Here is an 18,704-nt window from a genome sequence, read left to right as displayed (position 1 = left end):
GCACTTGATGCAATTCTTTGCTTCAGAAGCTATTCCGCCCTTCCAGCAAGCTCTACTGCTCTGCAAAACAACATCCTGGTTTACTCTATGCTGAATAATATCCACTTTCTCTACAAATTTCCCAAGGAAGGCCTCACTGGCATTAAAGGCAGCTAATTTCTAACCTTTTTGGACAATTGTGAATGTAGAAAGTGATCTCAGAAATACCTGTGAAACTCTGGAAGGATATTTTGCTGAAAGACCACTGGACATTTCCTTGGGCTCTCGCTTAAACTTCCCAGATAATGGACATCGAAATAGGTAAATAAACACAAAATTCCCAAAGCTAGCATGGAAGTTTACAGCCTGCTGAGATCTGTATCCTCCTTACATCAGCGTTGTAGGAGTGCCTGAACCCCAAACCTTGCGTTAATGACTCCGTATCAATGGGTATATCTAGCAGTAAACCTGTTTATGCCTCAGTCAAGCAGAGCGTGCTCAAGCCACACCTTAAAATATGAGCAGCAGATCAAACATTTACACGATACCAGACTGGAATGTTATTGTACTCAGGGCAGGCATGAAATAGCCTCGTGCTTTGTTCCTGCCCTGCACCCCTTGATGCTAATAAAGACAGATATTCCCAGCACCCACATCTGTGGTTATCTAGGGGGTGAGGCAGTCATCGGACTACATTGCTTGTAAAAAATTTCCCATCCTGGTAGCTCAGAGCAGCCTTGCAATGAGCTGCAGAAGGGGCTTCTGACCAGCACGTGAAGGAAAAGGCTCTCTCCATATCCCATGAAAGATTTGGGTCTAGCAGGAGGCCTGCACCTCAGGAAAAGGTGCTTCCCTCTTATCCGTCCTGACAGCAGCAGAGTGAACAATTCCACCATGGGGAGCTGAGAAGAGAAAAATGCAACAGGTAAGAGAAATTGGCTACGCATACCTCTTGGGGTGGGGGTGAAATATGCTAAGAGTTGACTGTATATGCGTATAGTAATTCTTCCAAAAGTCTTGTTTGTTAGCTTTCACACTTCTCTGTGCTTGTTCTGGCTTCCCTTGACTCCAGTAGATCAGACAAAACCATGGCAATAGCTTTAAAATTTTAAGTTTCAAGTTTCATTTTATGTTTTCACCCTTCTGCGTGAATCTTGTGTGCACACAGTGACGTTGCAACATGGTCACTTCCAGGAGGAAGGAGAAAGAAACCACTACCAAATACTGTTCAAGCTCTTGCCTCCAGCATAGGTTAAAGAAAGTGGCTCTTAGACTGTTATCAATCCTTTTAAAAGCCTCCACAGATCCACCACTTCTCTGCTCCACGCACATCAGATTCATTAGGATAGCTTGCAAGGAAAGGGGAAGGGCAAAGAGTTTTGCCAGCTTCTGTATAAAGTCACACTGATACCAGCTGGCATCCAGCTTTTCCAGCACATTGAGGTCAGTATCATGTCTGCAGGACTTTTTACAGGATGGACAATTCCAATTTTTAAAAGGATAGTTCACAAGAAGGTGCTGCGAGAACATAAGCACTAGGAATCCTGGAAGGAGGTTTGTGGTTGCACATGGAGTATTGCTCGCAGTGATAAATCCACACAGCATCTTTGAACTTGGACATGCCTTCATGCCATGAATTGGTTTTACCAAAAGACTTGGCATCCAAGAGGAAAGAGGTTTGAGAGGAACACGTTGAGATCCAAGGAGAGGTCACCACCTACCACCAGCTGCTATCCCCCTGTGGGGTCGTGCTGTGTCTCTCAGGTTTTCCATTCTGCATCCTGTGCCAGTATCTGGGCTGGTACAGATCAGTAAACTGCAGAAGCACAGATCTTTTTCTCCCACGTAATGCTGCAAGGCAATTAAAATAAAATGTATACTGAGTTTATGTTCAGTGTTCTAAAGCCAATTTTTTACTAGAAAAAAATGCAGGTTCAGTATTTGCAGAGGAAAAGCGATTTTAGCAAAGGAAAACAACAACAACAACAACAACAAGAAAACAAGCAGCAGGAACTTCAGAAGCAGCTTGTAGAGCTGAACCCATACTACTCACTTACAAATGAGCCCAGTTCTTTCAAGCAGTCTTTCAGCAACGTGAATGTCCTCTCTCTCTTCCAGCCTTTCAAGCCCCACTCCAAGTCACTCGGCATATTGCTGCTTAGACAGAACCCAGCACAGGAACAGATGAAGCTAAGGCTTTCAGGCTTTTAATATATGAGGAGGTTTTTGTTCAGGAGAATCCCTGAGCAGTGTACGTTCCAGCATCTTAACCTTGAATTTCAAGCTGCAAAGGCGGGGGGCATGTACTGAAAGACTTCTGCTGGTGTGCACAGAGAATCCCAGGCTATTTTCCTCCTGAATGGAACAAAAGGAAGTTTGGCCGTCTTTTTGGCGGCTCTCCAGGCATCCTCTGGAGGGATCACGCTGGTCCCACGTCACGCTGCCAAAGGGCTGCAGCTCCTCATTGTCCTCGCTGAAAGCCCGGCAGAGGACGGTCTCCCTGGGGCTCTGTTCGGGACTGGCAAGCCTGCAGGAGCTTGTGTCAGCTTGTGCAGCGCAGGCACGGCTCGAGGTCTCGGTCCCGGGGCTGCACCTCTAATTGACCAGCAATAATCATGTCAGGCATTACGGGTCGTGTCCCCCATCACACCGGGTGGCTGATGGTGCCTGTAGCAGCGTGGGGTTTTCAGCAGTCAGCCAGGAGCCCTCCAGTAGCCTGCCAACGCAGCCGCTTTTGGCAGCAGAGTTAAAGGCACAAGACCTTTCCCTTGGCAGTAAAATCACGAACTCCGAGCTTCCACTTGCAAAGCTCGGCTTACTGAACCGAACCAAGTGCTGCAGCTTTTTCCATCCAGCCACGCTGTGAAACAGTTTCTGTCACATGGTTTGTGAGAAGCACGGGAATTTTCTGCTCTTGACTACAGCAATTAGTTTCATCTAGCAGGGTGTGTAGCAGAGGGAACTGCTCACGTTTCTCAGCTCATGAGAAAGGTTCTTCTCATCAACAAATAGTTTTCCAAACCATTTAGGAGCCTTTGTCCAGGAGAGGTAAGCGAGTCATGGATGAAGCACTACCAGTTTAATAACCAAGAGATGGCCATTATTCAGTGCATTTATGTTCCTGAACGTTACTCCATTTCCATTCTCAATTATCTATAGAAAAAAATACTGTTTCTATTTAAGCAGCCACCAAATGAAATAGCTAATATAAGCAGGTGATGGAATAACAGTTTAGCAGCTGCTTTCTGATAGTGACTCAGTGCACTGAGGAACGGGAGAGGCGGCTATTTTTCATTTCCTTGAAGAGCCTCCTCTTTCCCATCACAGGGATGGAGTCTCATCTTTACTTTCTGCTTCCTCGTTATTAGCATCTCACCGCATTGTTTGCGTTGAATGTATTTATAGATCAAAGTCAGAAGTCAAACACACTTATAGTTTGTTTTATTTTCTGCTGGGGAATTTAAGAGTTGCCCTTTAAAGGAAGACACCCGAAGCAGTTCGTTTAAACCTAGCCTCATCCATGCTATTACTCTTGAGTGTTCACTGGCGTGACGTAGTTTCTAGTGGAGAAACAAGTTTTGTAAAACAAACAAAACAAAACAAAAAAGAGTTAATCCTGGAGATGAAAGAGTTTAGGAAGAGCTTACCACAAACATTGCTGCAGCATCCAGCTCTTCTACATTCTGCACGTGGCTGACAATAATGCATAAAACATGCTAGCGAGCATTTACCTTGTTCTCTGTTGAATCAGGAGCAAAGGTCCTGTTTCATTACAAACGCTGTTACATAAATCTGTGTTGTCTAAACTCTCTGCTCCCCCTTCTCAAGAGGAATTGGGTCCCTGAGTCAGTTCACTGCACAAACAGCTGGGCCAAAATAAAAGAAGATGGGGAGAACAATAATTTAATAGTTTTACCGTGGGGTGCTTTGTTCGGTGAAAATTTAGCCTTACTTGAAGAGAATGCTAATGCCTATTTAACAGAGAGTGCGTACTTCTATCATCTGATTCTGAAAGGGAAGGGGAGAAATGTTTCAAACGTAGCTCCAAGGCCAGAGTTATTTTCCTTGTACAAAACTCATTTTGTGTAAGTGGGGAGAGTCTGTACGAAGAGTTACCCCAAATGATGCTACCTTTAGCGCTCCCTTGTAGCCCTGCAGTACCCTGAATGACATTGACAGCCGAGTTTCAGGGCTGGCCCAAGCCAGCGTTGAGATGCTAGCTTTGCCAGTGCTGGGACCTCAAACCTCAAGCCCAGGTCAGAGGTTTGACATACCCGGGATATGTGCACCCTGCCTCTTGTGGATCAGTGAGTTTGCAGGCCTCTGAGATTTTCTGACGCTTTCCTCTTGTGTTTGCCAGCCACTCTTCATAAAGGTACTCTTTATAAGTGCCATAAGCTACACTTCCCTTTTTCTAGGACTGCCCATCTTCAGATAACTTGTGTGCACGTTCAACCATGACAGCTCCTACGGTAGCCTGGCGAGAACCTCCACAGGTGAGCAGTACAGATTATTCATTTCTAACACCTTATCTTGCACCCCATCTGTGTTATTGTAAGGACTTCAAAGCAACTTCAGCCTTAGGGTGCCTTAAATATATCGCGAGGCAATGCCCAGAAGCAGAAGTGCATTTTTTTTTTTTTTTTTTAATCTAGCTAGACAAGAATTGAGAAAACATTGGCTTTGAGAGTGCAGTTACACAAAACCATCTGTGTTATGGTTTGGTTCCACTAACTAATAAGCTAGTGACAAGACTCAAAGAAGCATTATGATTTTGCAACACCTTTTCAGCGTTGTACCTTCCTCTTCCTCAAACACAAAATTACACAGGACTTTTTTCTTGTGTATCGCATTTCATGGACAACTTTGACAAATCAACATTGGCTTCACACACATTCTCTTTGTGTATTAGGAGCACCTCCTGAATACCACTGAACTAAGCTCTGAAACTAGACAAGATGGTTAAGGAGGCCTTCTAGTTAGTTTACCTGAGTTATCAAGTGCTAGCACCTTAATTCCTCTGTCCTTGCAGCCAGGGAAAGTCGTAAGTCAAGAAGAACAAGTATCTGGCAGTCAGAAATGTTAGACCTTAGAGGAACGTTCAAGAAACACTTTCCAAGGGTATTTAAAGCTATGTCTGTGAACAACAGCTCGTGCAGATCATTTATCAGCTCAGGCAGGGAACACAGGACAATAGGTGTCCTGAGGGTGTTGAGGCAGGCAGCTCTAAAGGTTTAATGCAATTAGATGCTCTAGCCAGGTTACCTTTCAAAGAACTCAGCTCCTCTTATTACAATGACCTTTATTTCAAAACTCTCCAGTTTTCCTTCCCATATAAAAGGAGGTCTTTATAATATGACAATATACGTAGTCATTTTCCTCAAAATATAGGAAAGGATACATGCCAGTAGAGATCATTATTGCTGTTAGAAATGTCCTTCCTAACTGAGAAATGAGATGAAACGTCTAGAAAGTTACCAAGGTGAGGTTCTTCAGCTAGGAGAAGGAGGGCAGCAGACACGTTTTACGGGTGAGACGGAACTGTCTAGTCTGTTGACTCAGAAATAAGCATTTTTTTTCAGACAGACAGACCTAGTATCTTAGAGGAATGTCACAGAAGGGCATTGGGTGCTCAGTGGAACAGCTAAGTGTCTCGTTATCAGAGTCCTTCAGATATAACAACGTTGCAAGATTTTTCTAGGTGATGTTTCAGGTTGAGGGTCCAGGTCACTGACTTTTAAATCCACATTGAAAATCAGAACTAGGTATAAATCGGGATTATAAACCTCATACTAAAGAGGGATAACCAGAAACATGTCAAAGTAAAGGGACGGTTAACACCTTCAATATGGAGTCAAAGTAGCTCAGATGCTAGCCTCAGATTTAGTCTGTTTGCAGTACTTTACAGGTAAGGAAAACAAAAGAAGAAGAAAAGACAACAGAAAAATCAAGAACAACTGTGGGATGCCATAGATAGCACAGGGAAGGGACTGCACCTTCAGAGGCAGTGGTACCCAGAGCCACACAACTAATCCGGCAGTTTAGAGACTAATCTAGAGACTGATTTAACAAAGACCAAGACAAATTGCTGATGATACCTAGAAAAAGAGCCAAGGTTTGGGCAGGCCACGTCACAGTTGGGGTACAGCAGTTTTATTTACCCTTCTACATGGAATTAGTTCTCTAGCCTTTGTTAGTCGAGCTGCTTATCTGGCTCTTGGTTTGCTCACTGGCCCAAAGAAAGCTCGGGTGATGTGTTAACTGCTAGTCCCACGGTCTGCACTGGAAGAGGCACAGGTTTCCTCACCCTCCAGGCTGTTTCTGTCAGTGTTGTTGGCCCATTTCTCCTTCTAGCATTTGTCCCTTGGTCACTGTTGTCACTTCCACAGCCCAAACCCTGTTTTAAATACCCCCAAATCACTCATATAATGTCCCTACTGGCTAGCATTAATGCCAGTTCTTCCAGAATCTGCATCTCCCACAGTCACTTGATGCATTTTGTGCTTAGTCACCCAAGTTCCTTTACTCAACCTGTATTTCAACTAGCAACAAACCTAACGCTGAGCTGTTGCTAACTGTAACTAAACACAACAAAGGAAATCACGCCAGTAACTTAAATCTCAGTTACCCTTTTATGTGTGTGTGCACAGGCTGGGTGCATTTGTTCTGCGGTCTGTCCCCTGGGAGGCCTCCTCTGAAGACACTACAGAGCTCTTCTGCAGACCTTTGAGGGGCTAATGAGCAAGATGTCTCCAGTTTAATAATTAGCTGCTTATCAGCCATACTCCACAGCTCCCTGCTAGTTCAGCTGCAGCAATTAGACAGCCCACATTTCAGTCTTTCAGAGCACTGCCATTGGCAGAAAGTTTCACTGTTCCCGAGACACAGAAATGATGGGACTTTCTGGCAATTTCAGACATAGCCTGAATGACTAATAGAGATACCCTGCTGTCTGCATTATTCATTGCAGCTCCCCATTCTAGATTTTGTCTTGTGCACTTGGCCGTCAACATGTGCCATCACCAGTACCCCAGGGCCCAGATGTTATCTGAAAGCTTCTTTATTTGCCTCATCCAGGCACTCAAACCCCGTGTATTCATGCCCTCTCTGATTCAGAGTGCAAGTAAAGTGGGCAGTGTGATGTTTCAGTCACTAGTCCTTCTCAAGCAGCAAGAAAACCAGGCCAATGAGCATATGTTCTCTCTGCTTCACACAGTAAAAGGCTTCCCTGTGTGTCTGAGCTCCCCGTTTTTACTACTTACCCACAGCTCGTGTGCTCACAGATTTCACTAGGTAAGTATTTGACATGCAGGAACCTATGGAGTACCAAAAGCAGGTTTTATTCCTAGTTTACCAGTCACCCATGATAAATATTGTTCCGTGAGTACAACTAGAAGGGAAAAAATCTCATAAACCAGGCTTAGTTAGATACTTCATTTTCTAAAATATTTCAATTAAATACCAAATAGTGTTAATTGCAAATGGTTCTCCAGGTCCAACGCTGATCCTCCTGCTAGCTACCCTGTCTGTCCATTTATACTGCAAAGCTTGGCACTTACACCAAGCTGTGGTTCTTTCCATCTCCACACAGTGCAGGCTTAAAAGGACGCGTTGCTTCTGAGGAGAGCCATCACAATTTCAACTAAACATTTAGAAGCACTAAAAAAAAAAACACATTTTTTGCCTTTCCCAAAAGCTAATGAGAAGCAACACCACTGCCCAACAGGCTGTTATGTGCTGCACATACACTGGTGAGAAAATTCACCCCCAGGGCCTTGGTCTGGTCTGGATGGCCGAGGCTCCCAGGACTGATGTCCCCCCACAGGGTGCCCTGACCACAGGGTGCCCTGACCATGGTGTAGACAGCCCTGGTCTGTACCACCCAATTCACATATCACTACATCCCAGACAGAAGTGGGCTAACCCTACAAGACAGGGCGATTTCTCTCCCCCAGCCCCCTGCTTCTCACACTGCCTCGTGCACAGACATGCAGCAACCAGCCGTCTGGTAGCTGGACCAGGCTTACAACCTTACCAGCAAACCTCAGACCTCTCACAGTCTCCTCACTCACTGGCTTCCATCTCCTGGTTCCTCAGTAGCCAACTTTCAGACCCTCTGTTCCTCTTCAGTATCGGGCCCAGGTTTGCAGCCTCTTGATCACTTGGTGCCTGTGCCTCTCATCCTGTTTTTTGGCTAATCTGTCTCGATATTTGCTGGTGATTACGCACTGATTAATGTACCCATGCAATATGCACTCCAGTCTCTCCAGCTGCTGGCACATGGCCCCTGTGATCAGAGGTCCAGGACGACCTCTGTACACACACATGCACACAGGGAAAGTTAGAAAAGGAGTTTAATGAGAAGACAGGGCGGGCTGCACTCATCAGGTGCAGGGCTTGGCCAGGCATGACCAACCTGTTTACATGTGATCAGCGTCATTTTCCCCCTTATCTCTCTATTTTCCCACCACTTTTCTTCCCCAGAACAACTTGATCTTTTGTTTTGTCCTCTAAACATGCCACAGTAAGCTTTGTACAATCCCGAGATGCTCTTCCCTACATCCTAAGGAGTCCCACAGCTCCTAGGCAGCACCCACCCTCTTTTGGAGTCTGCAAGGTGCTCCAGAAAGCCTCCCCCATTTACTCACGGTGACAGGTCTCGCTCCTGGTCCATGGGGATCTGCTGTGTGTGTGAGATGTGCCTCCAGCCAGCTAACCCGCCAGCACTCCCCAGCTTCAGCTATTTCATGGAGCAGCTGCTAGTGCTCCAGTTAGAGTATTTTCGTGGTACGGTTTCAAAAGACTTTTATGTTTATCACACATGTAAATGTTTTTATAAAATCAGTTGAGAGACTTTATGGAGTGTTTCAGGCTGTTGGAGAACTTTGAGATGTAAACAGGAGTTTTATCTCGGGCTCTGAGCAGTTTATGCATTCAATTAGACAACTGTGAAAGCAAGGCTTGGATTCTTTTCATCTGGATTTCAAGAGGAAAAGTGAGCAGCCAGCATTAGCTGTATGGAAGGAGCTTCCACAGTTCTGTGGGGTAAGGTTTTATAGGCAGCTAGGTTGGAAATAGTATCAGAACATGCCAAACATCTGCTCAAAGTGCTTCATGTGAATTAAGCTGTTCCACAACAAACCAGTGACTTCATTTGTCTTTGCTTCTTGGTTTGGTAGAGCAATGGATTTTCACTCAGATTATTTTTTTGTTTTGTTTTCTGGGGTTGTTTTTGAGCATGAGGAAAAGACGGCTGCACAGATTAGTCTTTTAAATGGTCTCTTAAACGAGATGCATACAGATTTCATGGTATTACACTTTATGTCACCTGCAGTAAAGGGGAAGACCGGCTTGTTTTCATTCCTCAGCTCACTCAAGGAGTGCTACAGAAGTTCTACATTCATAATGTATTTTTTATGACTGCCAGCTTTCTGTCTTCTCTATTCATCAACACAACGGAGGCGAGCTCTAAACCTGTCCTACCTCACTTCCCTATAAGTGACAGCTCAAAAATTGTGCAATAATCCACCTGAACAGACAAGACGATCCACTTTACAGAAGAAGCATGGGTTGGGTCATCTTGCATAATTAATTACAGAAAATTATCAGATTCTCCCAGTGAACCCTCGTTCTCACACTGTACTGCCTCGGGCCGTTTTTACTCTTCCAAGTGACCAGGCACGAATGGATCCAGAGATAATGAGCGTTTTTCATTAAAATTGCATAGAATAACCACCATGTAAATCTCATAACAAAAGCCACAAGTGTTCAAAGCTTGTCTGTGTGACTCCGTACATCAGTATCCGGGGCAGAGCCACCAGTCCTCAGCCCTAGTGCTGATGCTTCACTACAAGACAGATTTTCTGGACTCTCTTCAGGAAGGAAGGATTCAGTGGGAACCCCCTCAGGTGCTACATGTTCTAACCTCTTCCCCAGCATTTGTAAATGAGAGATTAATGGATAATTTTTAAGGCTTATCACTCCTGATTATTTTTCTCTGAATCATTCCAACCACGCTCACGTAATGCACTGAACTGACATGACTTTATTTTTCAGCATCACCTACTTGAAGTTCTCTTTACCCACGGTTGTGAATCTCACACTTCCACTACTCCTTCTCTCACATTCCTTGTCACTTCCCTCTGTTTCTTCTGGGGTGTCCCTCTGCTCCAACGTTGTTCTGAAAGGCAGAATAAAATCTGCTTGTCCAGGGGACAAGTCAGGAAATGTGGCATCAATATACTTTTGAAAAGCTTCTCTTGTTGCTTGTATTTCATTTTCCAGGCTGTCCTTCCATGCTGTCATCTTTTCCAGCTTTTGCATGAGAGTCTTTACCTGTTCTTCTGCTGCTTTCAGCGTAGCCATCACTTTTTCCAGCTCATCAAGATGTAGGATCTCTGCTTCTTTGAGCTGCTTTTCAATCTCAATCTGATTCTCTTTTTGTTTGATGCTCAGGGCAATATTCATCTCATTACATTTTTCTTTGTTTAATTGATCTATTCTCTTACGATACAGTGCCTCAGCTAACAGGCTTTCTTCTTTGAGTTGCTCTAGGTGCTTTCTATTAAAAAAAAAAAAAAAAAAAAAAAAAAAGGAAGAGAAAAACGGTAGAGAACACCTGCTATTAAATATTATTAAAAAGAAAACAATTTAAGTCTATCCTAAAAACTTTTCTTATTTGACTACAAATAGACATGAAATCAGAATTTATGTAACAAAACAGTATAAAAGAAGGACTGGTAATAGAGAAGGGTAGCTGGTATCCAGCTGCAGAAGATTGTTTCTGCAAGTGTCTCCAGTGATATTTTAATCATGATTACTTCCAAATGAAAAATATAACTGAAAGGACTAGTGTTTCATGCTTCATTCAGGTCTCTCTTTGAGCTGGCATTTAAGTTCACACTAATTTTCAAATAGAGATTTAGCAATTCTGCCCCCAAGGTAAAAATGCTGTCTTGAGGTGAAATCTGAGAGCTGATTTCTAGACTACAGATTCATCCACAATTTTTGATTAGGTTGTCCTGACAACATTTTTGTACAAGCAGGTCAGTAATAAAGGGCAGAATGTATAAGCCAAAATATTATGGGTGCTGTTCACCAGAGCTGGCGTTCTACTAACATGAGAATTAAAGAGGCTAGCTAAGTTTATGCAGAACGTGATTTCTCTCTGCCAGGAAGGGCAGGTGTTAATAGTGAAAATGAAGGTACTATGAAGGTACTATGTAGTGGATCAAAATTTGAGTGTGACTCTGTCCAGAAAAAGTAAAAAAAAAAAAAAAAAAAAAAAATCTTAAAATGGAACACTCTGGAAGAACCAATCTTTTCACTATGAAACTATAGTTATTTTGTCATTTGTGCTCTCAAAAATGAAATGCATTCATTTTTGTGTATTGGGGTGTATTACTATTACAAAATCAAAACTGTTTGATTCACAAAACTTTTTCTATATTTGTATATCCTGCTCCACCCTGCAGATCTCCTTAGAAACACTTTTTTTTCCCCTCCAGTTTTGCACAGTTGTCAAGAATGGCACAACAGGCACATGACCCATTTCCAATTGACTGCAAATAAGATATAAAAAGCAAAACTTTGGGGTCCTCAATTTGATTTAGGATACTTGCATTTAGGAATAAAAATACGTTTCACTTTTACATGGAGTCAGTGAGGCAGAGAGAGCCTAGGACTCTTGCTAGTCACTTGATATTTCCAAGTAGTTTTTTTTTTTTTTCCCTGAAGAGTCTATTGATCTTTTCCTAGAAGACCTGCTACACTGACGAATTTTTTGTTGTTTCCTTTAGCACATCCACCAGCCGAGTCAGGGGAAACACTAAAAGCACCTGTGCTGCCTGGCTGCTTCGTTCAGTGCTGCCTCCCGCTCCTGCTTCCTGGCTTCTGCCACCGCTTGAATCTTCTCCTGCGCGCACTCCATCAGGGCACACCGCAGCCTGTGCGCCATGCGCTGCTCTGCAGCTTCGGCCTCCCTCCTCTGCTGCTCCTCCATGTACTGCTGCATCTCTGCCTTCGCCTTCCTCACCGCTTCCTTGAGTAAAGTGAAAAGTAGGTGTGAGCGGCAGGATTGTTCAGTCGTCTTCAAGCAAAGCCCGGCAAAACAACAGCCTTCAGGGAAACATTACAGGGCAAGTGCAGTGCCTCCTTGCAGGGTCTTAGCTTACGAGTGGCCAGAGCTTAGTCAGCAGCTCAGGATTGTGGTGTAACAGGGGTAACAGTAACTAACATACTGCAATACATGTACCCCAACATTTGTTGGGGCTGTTTTTTAAATGTTTTTAAACGTTCGGGTATCCTTATGACTGCCTGGTGCCAGATCTGGAAGTGAAAACTGCCATTTTAGTACCATGCTTTCCACAAAGCTTCCCAATTTCATGCCCTCTGCTTCCACGCAGCCCCCCTCAACACATCAGTCCCATTGGATATCTGCGTAACACCTTGCTTGGCATTACTAAGTGCTTCTCTTCATCTTTGATCTCCAGCAAACAGGGCACTAACTCTCTTGCTCAGTCGTTAAGAGCATCATTCCACATCGTCCATGCGTTCAGCTTAAGGCACTAAAAGGCAGTATTTTTTGTTTCAGCTGTAGAATTCTGCCTCTGCTCTGCACTTGTACTGTTTGTATGGGGAAAAAAAGAAAAAAAAAAAAAAAAAAGCTCATGTTCAGACCCTGAGCACTCAGGTATGCAAAGATATGTAATAGGCTTATGGCAAGTAATTGAATGGTTAAACACGAGGAACTCAGCTTCTGCCAACTATTGTTGGCAAGCGCTGTGACAGCAAAAGACAGAGCTGCCTTGGAAAGCAGCTCCATAAAAAGAACTCTGCCAGAAACTTCAGACCACTGTAAACCTCGCTGCTTTTTCTCTTGAAATGCCAAGCACACTGCTTTGACTGTCTGCAGCATAAACAGCTAGCTGTTTAGAAACTTGCACACAATAAAATACCGAAGGAAAACGCTCCAGTGAGCGATTCCCTGGGGGCACTTCATCCACTGGCAGGTGCTGAGCAGTGCCTGGCCGAGGAGCTCGTGGATGCTGTGTCTTCGAGTCTTCTCTCAGACACCCAAAGAGCCATATAAAGCATGTGCTAAGTGTATATAGAAATATAAAGCTGCACTTGGTGTGCTTAATTTAGAAATATACATATGCTAGCAGTTTTCCTTCTCCTCCGCACCATTTAGGCTCCAAGTTCAGTAAATCAGATAAATATCTAGCTTTACAGGTACAAAGCTTCAGAACAGAGTTAAAGTTAAGCCTGTATTTAACTGCCCTTAAGCAGCTAGGGCCGTATGGGGAATTTCCAACAGGGCCCACAAACTTCATTCAATTACAGAAAAAAGTGAAACATGCTGAAAGTGAACTAAAAATCCAGCCAGCCCAAGCTGGCACAAAGGAAACCCAGTCATCTTTCAGGCCAACCACTTCACCTGACGTTGGAGTTCAAACCTCAAATGAATGAAGGTCTTGGGTATGGCAAGCATAAGAAATATGTATATTTTAACGTGGAATGACATTCCTGGTTGTCAAAAAATGATTTTGTCATGATGGCTACTTCCGAGGTAATAAAAGCAAAGCAGTTCATACCCTTATTTCCTTTCCAAGTTTTTGTTTAAGGTCTTGTACAAATGTATTGTGGTTAGCGGCTGCCTCTTTGAGAGCTTCATCCACTGCATCTTCTTTGTGCATTTCAGCCTTTAAAAGAAGTTATTATGTAAGTATAGCTGCTCGTGCTCTACTAATGTCCTATTAAGATAAAGCAGAGGTTATGTAATCAATAGTTCTGTATTTTCTCTTTAAAAAATCAGGGCAAGTTAAATTTAAAGCCAGACAGCAAAGCGCATTTTGGCCCCTCTGGCAATTTAATCAGAGCATCGCATTTAACATTTTAACATCTTGTTAAAAATGTGCTCAACAGCAATAGCATTGAGCTGCCACCATACGTACGTATAACACAAAGGGCAGTTTCAGAGTCTTACACAGCACTGTGGGGAACAGCGTTACCAACCATTAACTTTTGTGCTTTTTAAAGGCCATTTTCTGGCCAGATGTAAAATTTGGTGTTGATTCAGAGTAGGCTTTGTTGGGATCAGAAACTGGGGAAATATGTGCACAGAGAAATCTGTGAGCAAAGGATGAGCAGAAATTAATGACAGCTCTGTAGGAGTGACCTCAGAGGTCTCTATTAACTATCTTTATGCTAGAGCAATTATTCCAAAACATCGTAATTTAAATGACAATGGTGCAATTTAATTTACCTGAGACCAAAGTTCAGCTTTCATTTTTTCGATGCGCTCTTGTATCTCTGTTTCCTTCCTTTCATGCTGCTCTTGTTGAATGCTCGCTCCAATCTCTGTACAACCAACAGAAGCGAATCTTGCTCAGTAAACGAATGCTGAAAACTCTGCCCTGGCCCCTTTGGTCCCACAGATAAACACCACAACACTAAAAGGCTGAAATACAAGCACTTTCATTTCACATATATTTATGTACTGGTAAATATATTATTGCTTGCGTAGTTCCACAAATGTAATTTGGCTTTAACAAAGGGCCTTGCCCATGGGGTTAGGATAGGAAACACAAAAAGACTTAGGTCCTTGGCACAGGACTTCAGAATAATTCAGTCTTCTTTCTGAAGGTGCTAATTTGAACTTCTCAAAGCTGAGGAAGGTGCTCAGGTGCCTTCGTGCCACTCTTGGGGCACATGACAAATATTCCTAGGTGGACATTTTTTGGGTGTTTGGAACAGGGCATGCACATACAAAACTCCTTCTCCGTCTTTGAGGCTGCTGTGCTCATGCAAGACAAGACCCAAGGAAGACCAAGTGCTGCGGGAGCACACTGAATCCCTTCTGCAAAGGGGGACTGGAGCAGCATGGAAGCGTGCCAAGCTGCTTCACAGGGTCCAAGACACGGGCTGCTTCCTTTAGCAGTGTGGATGGAGTCTAAATAAAATAGCTGCACCACCACCTCCTCCTGTGGACATACTATGCAAGAAATTAAGTAGCTTTGCTAACTCATTCCAAAGAATGATCTTCAGCACCAGTTGTTGCCCACAAGAGGAGAAGCTGCTGCAGAGGGAAGTGGGTAAAGTTGACTTTCTGTAACCCCAGACTCCCCCCCAAAAGTGGGATTTCGGATCCTCCCCTCCTACTCGGTGCCTGACCTGAGCACTGCTTTGGATCCCATTCTCCATGCTTGGCGGGGCTAAGAGTGACATATTGTTACCCCTGCGTTTTAGGAGAACGAAAAAGCGCCAGAGCCATGAGACCAAGCTGTCAAACAGCCACTGGAGGGCTGAATCTTGACATCAGTCTTCTTCCCCATTCCACTTCTTGGGTGGGCAGAGCCCTTTTGTGGAGTTCACACAAAGCACACGTGAAATGGCAGCAGGATGGGGCACAGGGGCCAAGCGACTGCAATCAGCAAACTGAACAAGTCCAACAAGGCAGAATCCTTAACGAGCATGCTGGGCCCTGCCTGCATCGCTTTGCCCCAATCCAATACGCTAAGCAGCAGCGAGAAAATAACCTAAGAAGACTTTCTGTGGCCTTCTGCATGTGGTTGACGTTGTGTATGTCAACACAGGGCTGAGGATTTGTCTCCTGAGGAATGTCCAGCATTCACCCAGTCCCTGGGGCTCTCAGCACATGGAGTGACGATTTCTTGGCATTGTTTAAAGCACAAACCAAGCATACTCCTCGTGCACCACACGGTGATTAAAACGCACAATATAATTTCTACAAAACTTTACACCAGTGATCAGAAACCTCTAGGATAATTCGGCATAGCGTATGAAGGTGCTGCAGGCTCCTGTTAGATCCTCAGACACGGGACTGCCGCCACACGCTTCCCCTCCTCATTTTGTGGTGCCAGAAAAATCAACCCACAGCTCTGGAGCGTGTTCCTATCAGCACAGCACGCTTCGGAGAGGTTTGTCAGCTGCTTACCTCTTTCCAAAAATTAAGACAATAATTATGCTTATTTTTATTTTTCAAGTTGTGCAATGTGTAACAGAAGACGGAGATTTAGGATAACTATGCTAAAACTAGCAAGATGAAGGATATTTTTGGTCCTTATTCCATCAAAACTCTTTGTTGACTTAAATACAGTTTGAACCTGGGCTCTTTAGAGGCTCAAGCGATGGTCAGCTGCCAGAATCAGGTGTGAGAAGTTAGGAATCGGGTTTAAACATCCCAGCTGTGTCCTGTTGAAAGATGAGGGGATGATCTTTGCAAATGCCAGACAGGCGTAGTTCTTTCCAAAGTATGTGAGCTTTGAAAAACATTTGCAAAGTCTTACAGCGAATTCTGTTTTGCACCTCATTATGCACAAATCTGAGTGCGTTCATGCACCACAGGACAGCTGACCCCGCCTCCCTCTGAACACGCAGCATTTATTTATGTTCAGGAGGTCGGTGCAGTTTCCTTACCAAGATTCGGGTGCCTTCAGGACTCTCAACAACACGTGGATACTGCCACACTTGGAGTTTTCCTAAATCTGAGCTCGCCAGGAAAGGAATTCAGACAGAAACTCACCCAGTATATCACGATGAGTGTAATACCGTGTCCTGAAGGGCTTATACTCCCGGATCCGATCAAAAGTGGCGTTAGAAGGCGGCGGTGGTATTATTTTTGAACATACAGCGCAACAAACAAAAGATTCCTGATCCGGACTTCTAATCATTGTGGTGTTCTAAGATCTTTCTGTAACACACTCACAAAAACGCCAGGGCTCTGCTCCAGAGAGATCTCTTGCTCGCAGGTGAAACGCTTCTTGTTGCTACAGACAACACGCAAGCCAGAGAAGGGAGACAAATCACCGGCTGGTGTTTTGTATTATATGAAGCTTTTGCCTTCAGATTCAGACTCGCGCATGCTGAGAGCTCGGTGGCAGGCGGGTGCTGCAGGCAGATGATGAGGGAGGCTGGTATGAGGTGACCCCTTTCAGCCCCGAGGCGTAGCAACTGTTACCAGGCGGGACTCGGTGCTCACAAAGCTCCGGCAGCGGGCTCAGGCTCTGTAGTGCCTTTTTTTGTTGTCGAATTTCCACGATTCCTGCACAAACCGTGTCCTCGGAGGAGGTTTGAGGAGCAGAAGAACAGCCACTGCTTCAGATGTTTTAATCATAGCGTGTTGTTTCCCTTACTGGTAAAGATGTGAAAGCAGAGATGATGAGGGACTGGCAAAAGCTGAAAAAGCCTCTGCCCAGGAAATCATTTTGTTGCAGTTCCTGTCAAGCCAGCTATCATGCCTTGTAAATATTTATTGCTATACTGAAAACTAAATTCAGAATCAGGGAGAAAACAGAGAAAACAAGGAGAAAACAGGGAGAAACAGGGCAAAAGAGGCTGTATCAGTGCTGTTTACTTACCCTCCAGATGCATAAGGGGAACTGTCCTGTTAAAGTGAACAAATTGTTACTGATGTAGTTTTGTTTGGTGTATTTTTTTTCACTTAAATCCCAATTCACACACAGTTTTTATGTGCATAAATAGCATTAAGAGTCACCTGTGCAACAGCTACCACAAATAAATACAGAGAAGATACTTGAAAATATGAACAAGTCTCAATATTAATCCTTCCTCCAGTCTGGCCACCAAACATACAAGACTCGTGAATTTTAATGATCTGAAGGGAGCTAAAATCCTGTGTAACCCTTTTTACAAGGCTATTTGTAATGATCCATCACATCCTACCCCCAAAAACATATTTTACAGGTTATGCAGAGCATCTGATAGTTCTGGGTATTTAATCAATTTACCAGGAAATTCTTTCACCCATCACAAGGCAGGTAGTCTGCTCACCTGCAAGCCTTTGGATGTGCCCCAGAGCCTTGCTGTTGTGATGTTTCTAGGCTCACGAAGGGGAATATGCTTTTAAAGGCTGCAAAATGCTTTTATACAGCTTCATCAAAGGCAGAGCTCACTTCCCTTCCTGCGAGGGAAGCAGCTAAACCAAAGCCAAGCTGAACTTTGGATACCGATAATTATAAAACATGGGCAGGAAGAAAAACAGCGAGGCTCAAAACAAAGAATTTAGATGGAGACAGAGAAATCCCACAGAGCTACCGCTGTACCTCAGGGCAGCCGGTCACCTTTTTGTTATCTTCAATTAAAAAAAAACACAACACAAACAAACCACTTTCCAAACAAAACAAAACAGAACTCCCAGAACAGGAAAGCAGATGCCCTTTCACATCTTCTTTCTTCTTTGGCCTGACAGAAGCCACCTTGGCCAGAAGGGTTCAACAAGGAGGACTCTCGAGTTCTTGGCCACCTGTGGTGACGGTGTAAATACGAGTTGCTGAACAGAAAAAACGCGACCAGAACAGTAATAAGGGTGTGAGGTGGAAAGGGCCCGTCCTGGCACGCAGCCTCCCACCACGTGCTCTGCCTAGGAAGCTTCTGACACACCGACGTCGCTGGAGAAGCGAAGAAGGCCTCAACGCTGCAGCAGGAAAGTACCCACCCGTACAGTTGGCTCAAGGCGAAGGGAAGCAGGAAAGCTCATGCTGGGCAGCCTCACGTGCTAAGGAAACACCACAACTACTACCTGCCCTGCAGCCACCCTCACAGAGGCACCATTTGATAAAGATCTCTATCAGATCTCTCTTGCTTTAGAATTATTTTACTTTTAGCACTGCCATTACCAACTGTCAGCAGGTCAAGAGACCAACTTTTGCTTTTCACACAGCGCACTATATACTCGTGCTTAA

The 18,704-nt window shown here is 44.2% G+C and overlaps 2 protein-coding genes across 6 annotated transcripts in view; one reads left to right on the top strand and one right to left on the bottom strand.

Moving 5' to 3' along the window:
• Positions 1–539: 539 nt before the first annotated feature.
• The window catches only part of GJB7 (gap junction protein beta 7), a 30,550-nt gene continuing 12,385 nt past the window's right edge, over positions 540–18,704 (top strand). For 2 of the 3 annotated variants that reach the window (XM_084512574.1, XM_084512573.1), the window contains exons 1-2: positions 542–904; positions 4,398–4,475. The gene's annotated coding sequence lies outside the window, so the exon portion shown is untranslated. Of the gene's footprint in view, positions 905–4,397; positions 4,476–18,704 lie in introns of all 3 variants that reach the window. The other variant, XM_084512576.1, reaches the window with a different exon arrangement.
• LOC311433438 (uncharacterized protein C6orf163 homolog) lies at positions 4,525–18,633 on the bottom strand. 3 transcript variants are annotated; one of them, XM_084512569.1, is made up of 8 exons: positions 17,794–18,633; positions 17,361–17,386; positions 16,526–17,134; positions 14,246–14,340; positions 13,575–13,682; positions 11,817–12,019; positions 10,046–10,540; positions 4,525–6,713 (listed from the first exon to the last, which is right to left on the bottom strand). In XM_084512569.1, exons 3-8 carry the CDS (start codon positions 16,671–16,673, stop codon positions 6,683–6,685), a joined length of 1,080 nt encoding a protein of 359 aa, XP_084368695.1. In that variant the 5' UTR covers positions 16,674–17,134; positions 17,361–17,386; positions 17,794–18,633; the 3' UTR covers positions 4,525–6,682. The 3 variants fall into 3 exon arrangements, with proteins under 3 accessions (XP_084368695.1, XP_084368697.1, XP_084368696.1); XM_084512571.1 differs by lacking the exon at positions 16,526–17,134; XM_084512570.1 differs by lacking the exons at positions 13,575–13,682; positions 17,794–18,633 and having other exon boundaries at positions 16,526–17,422.

Source organism: Aythya ferina (genome assembly GCF_964211825.1).
Source record: "Aythya ferina genome assembly, chromosome: 3".
Classification (NCBI taxonomy): domain Eukaryota; kingdom Metazoa; phylum Chordata; class Aves; order Anseriformes; family Anatidae; genus Aythya; species Aythya ferina.
The sequence above is the reverse complement of the archived record's forward strand: the minus strand, read 5'-3'. Positions and strand labels throughout refer to the sequence as shown.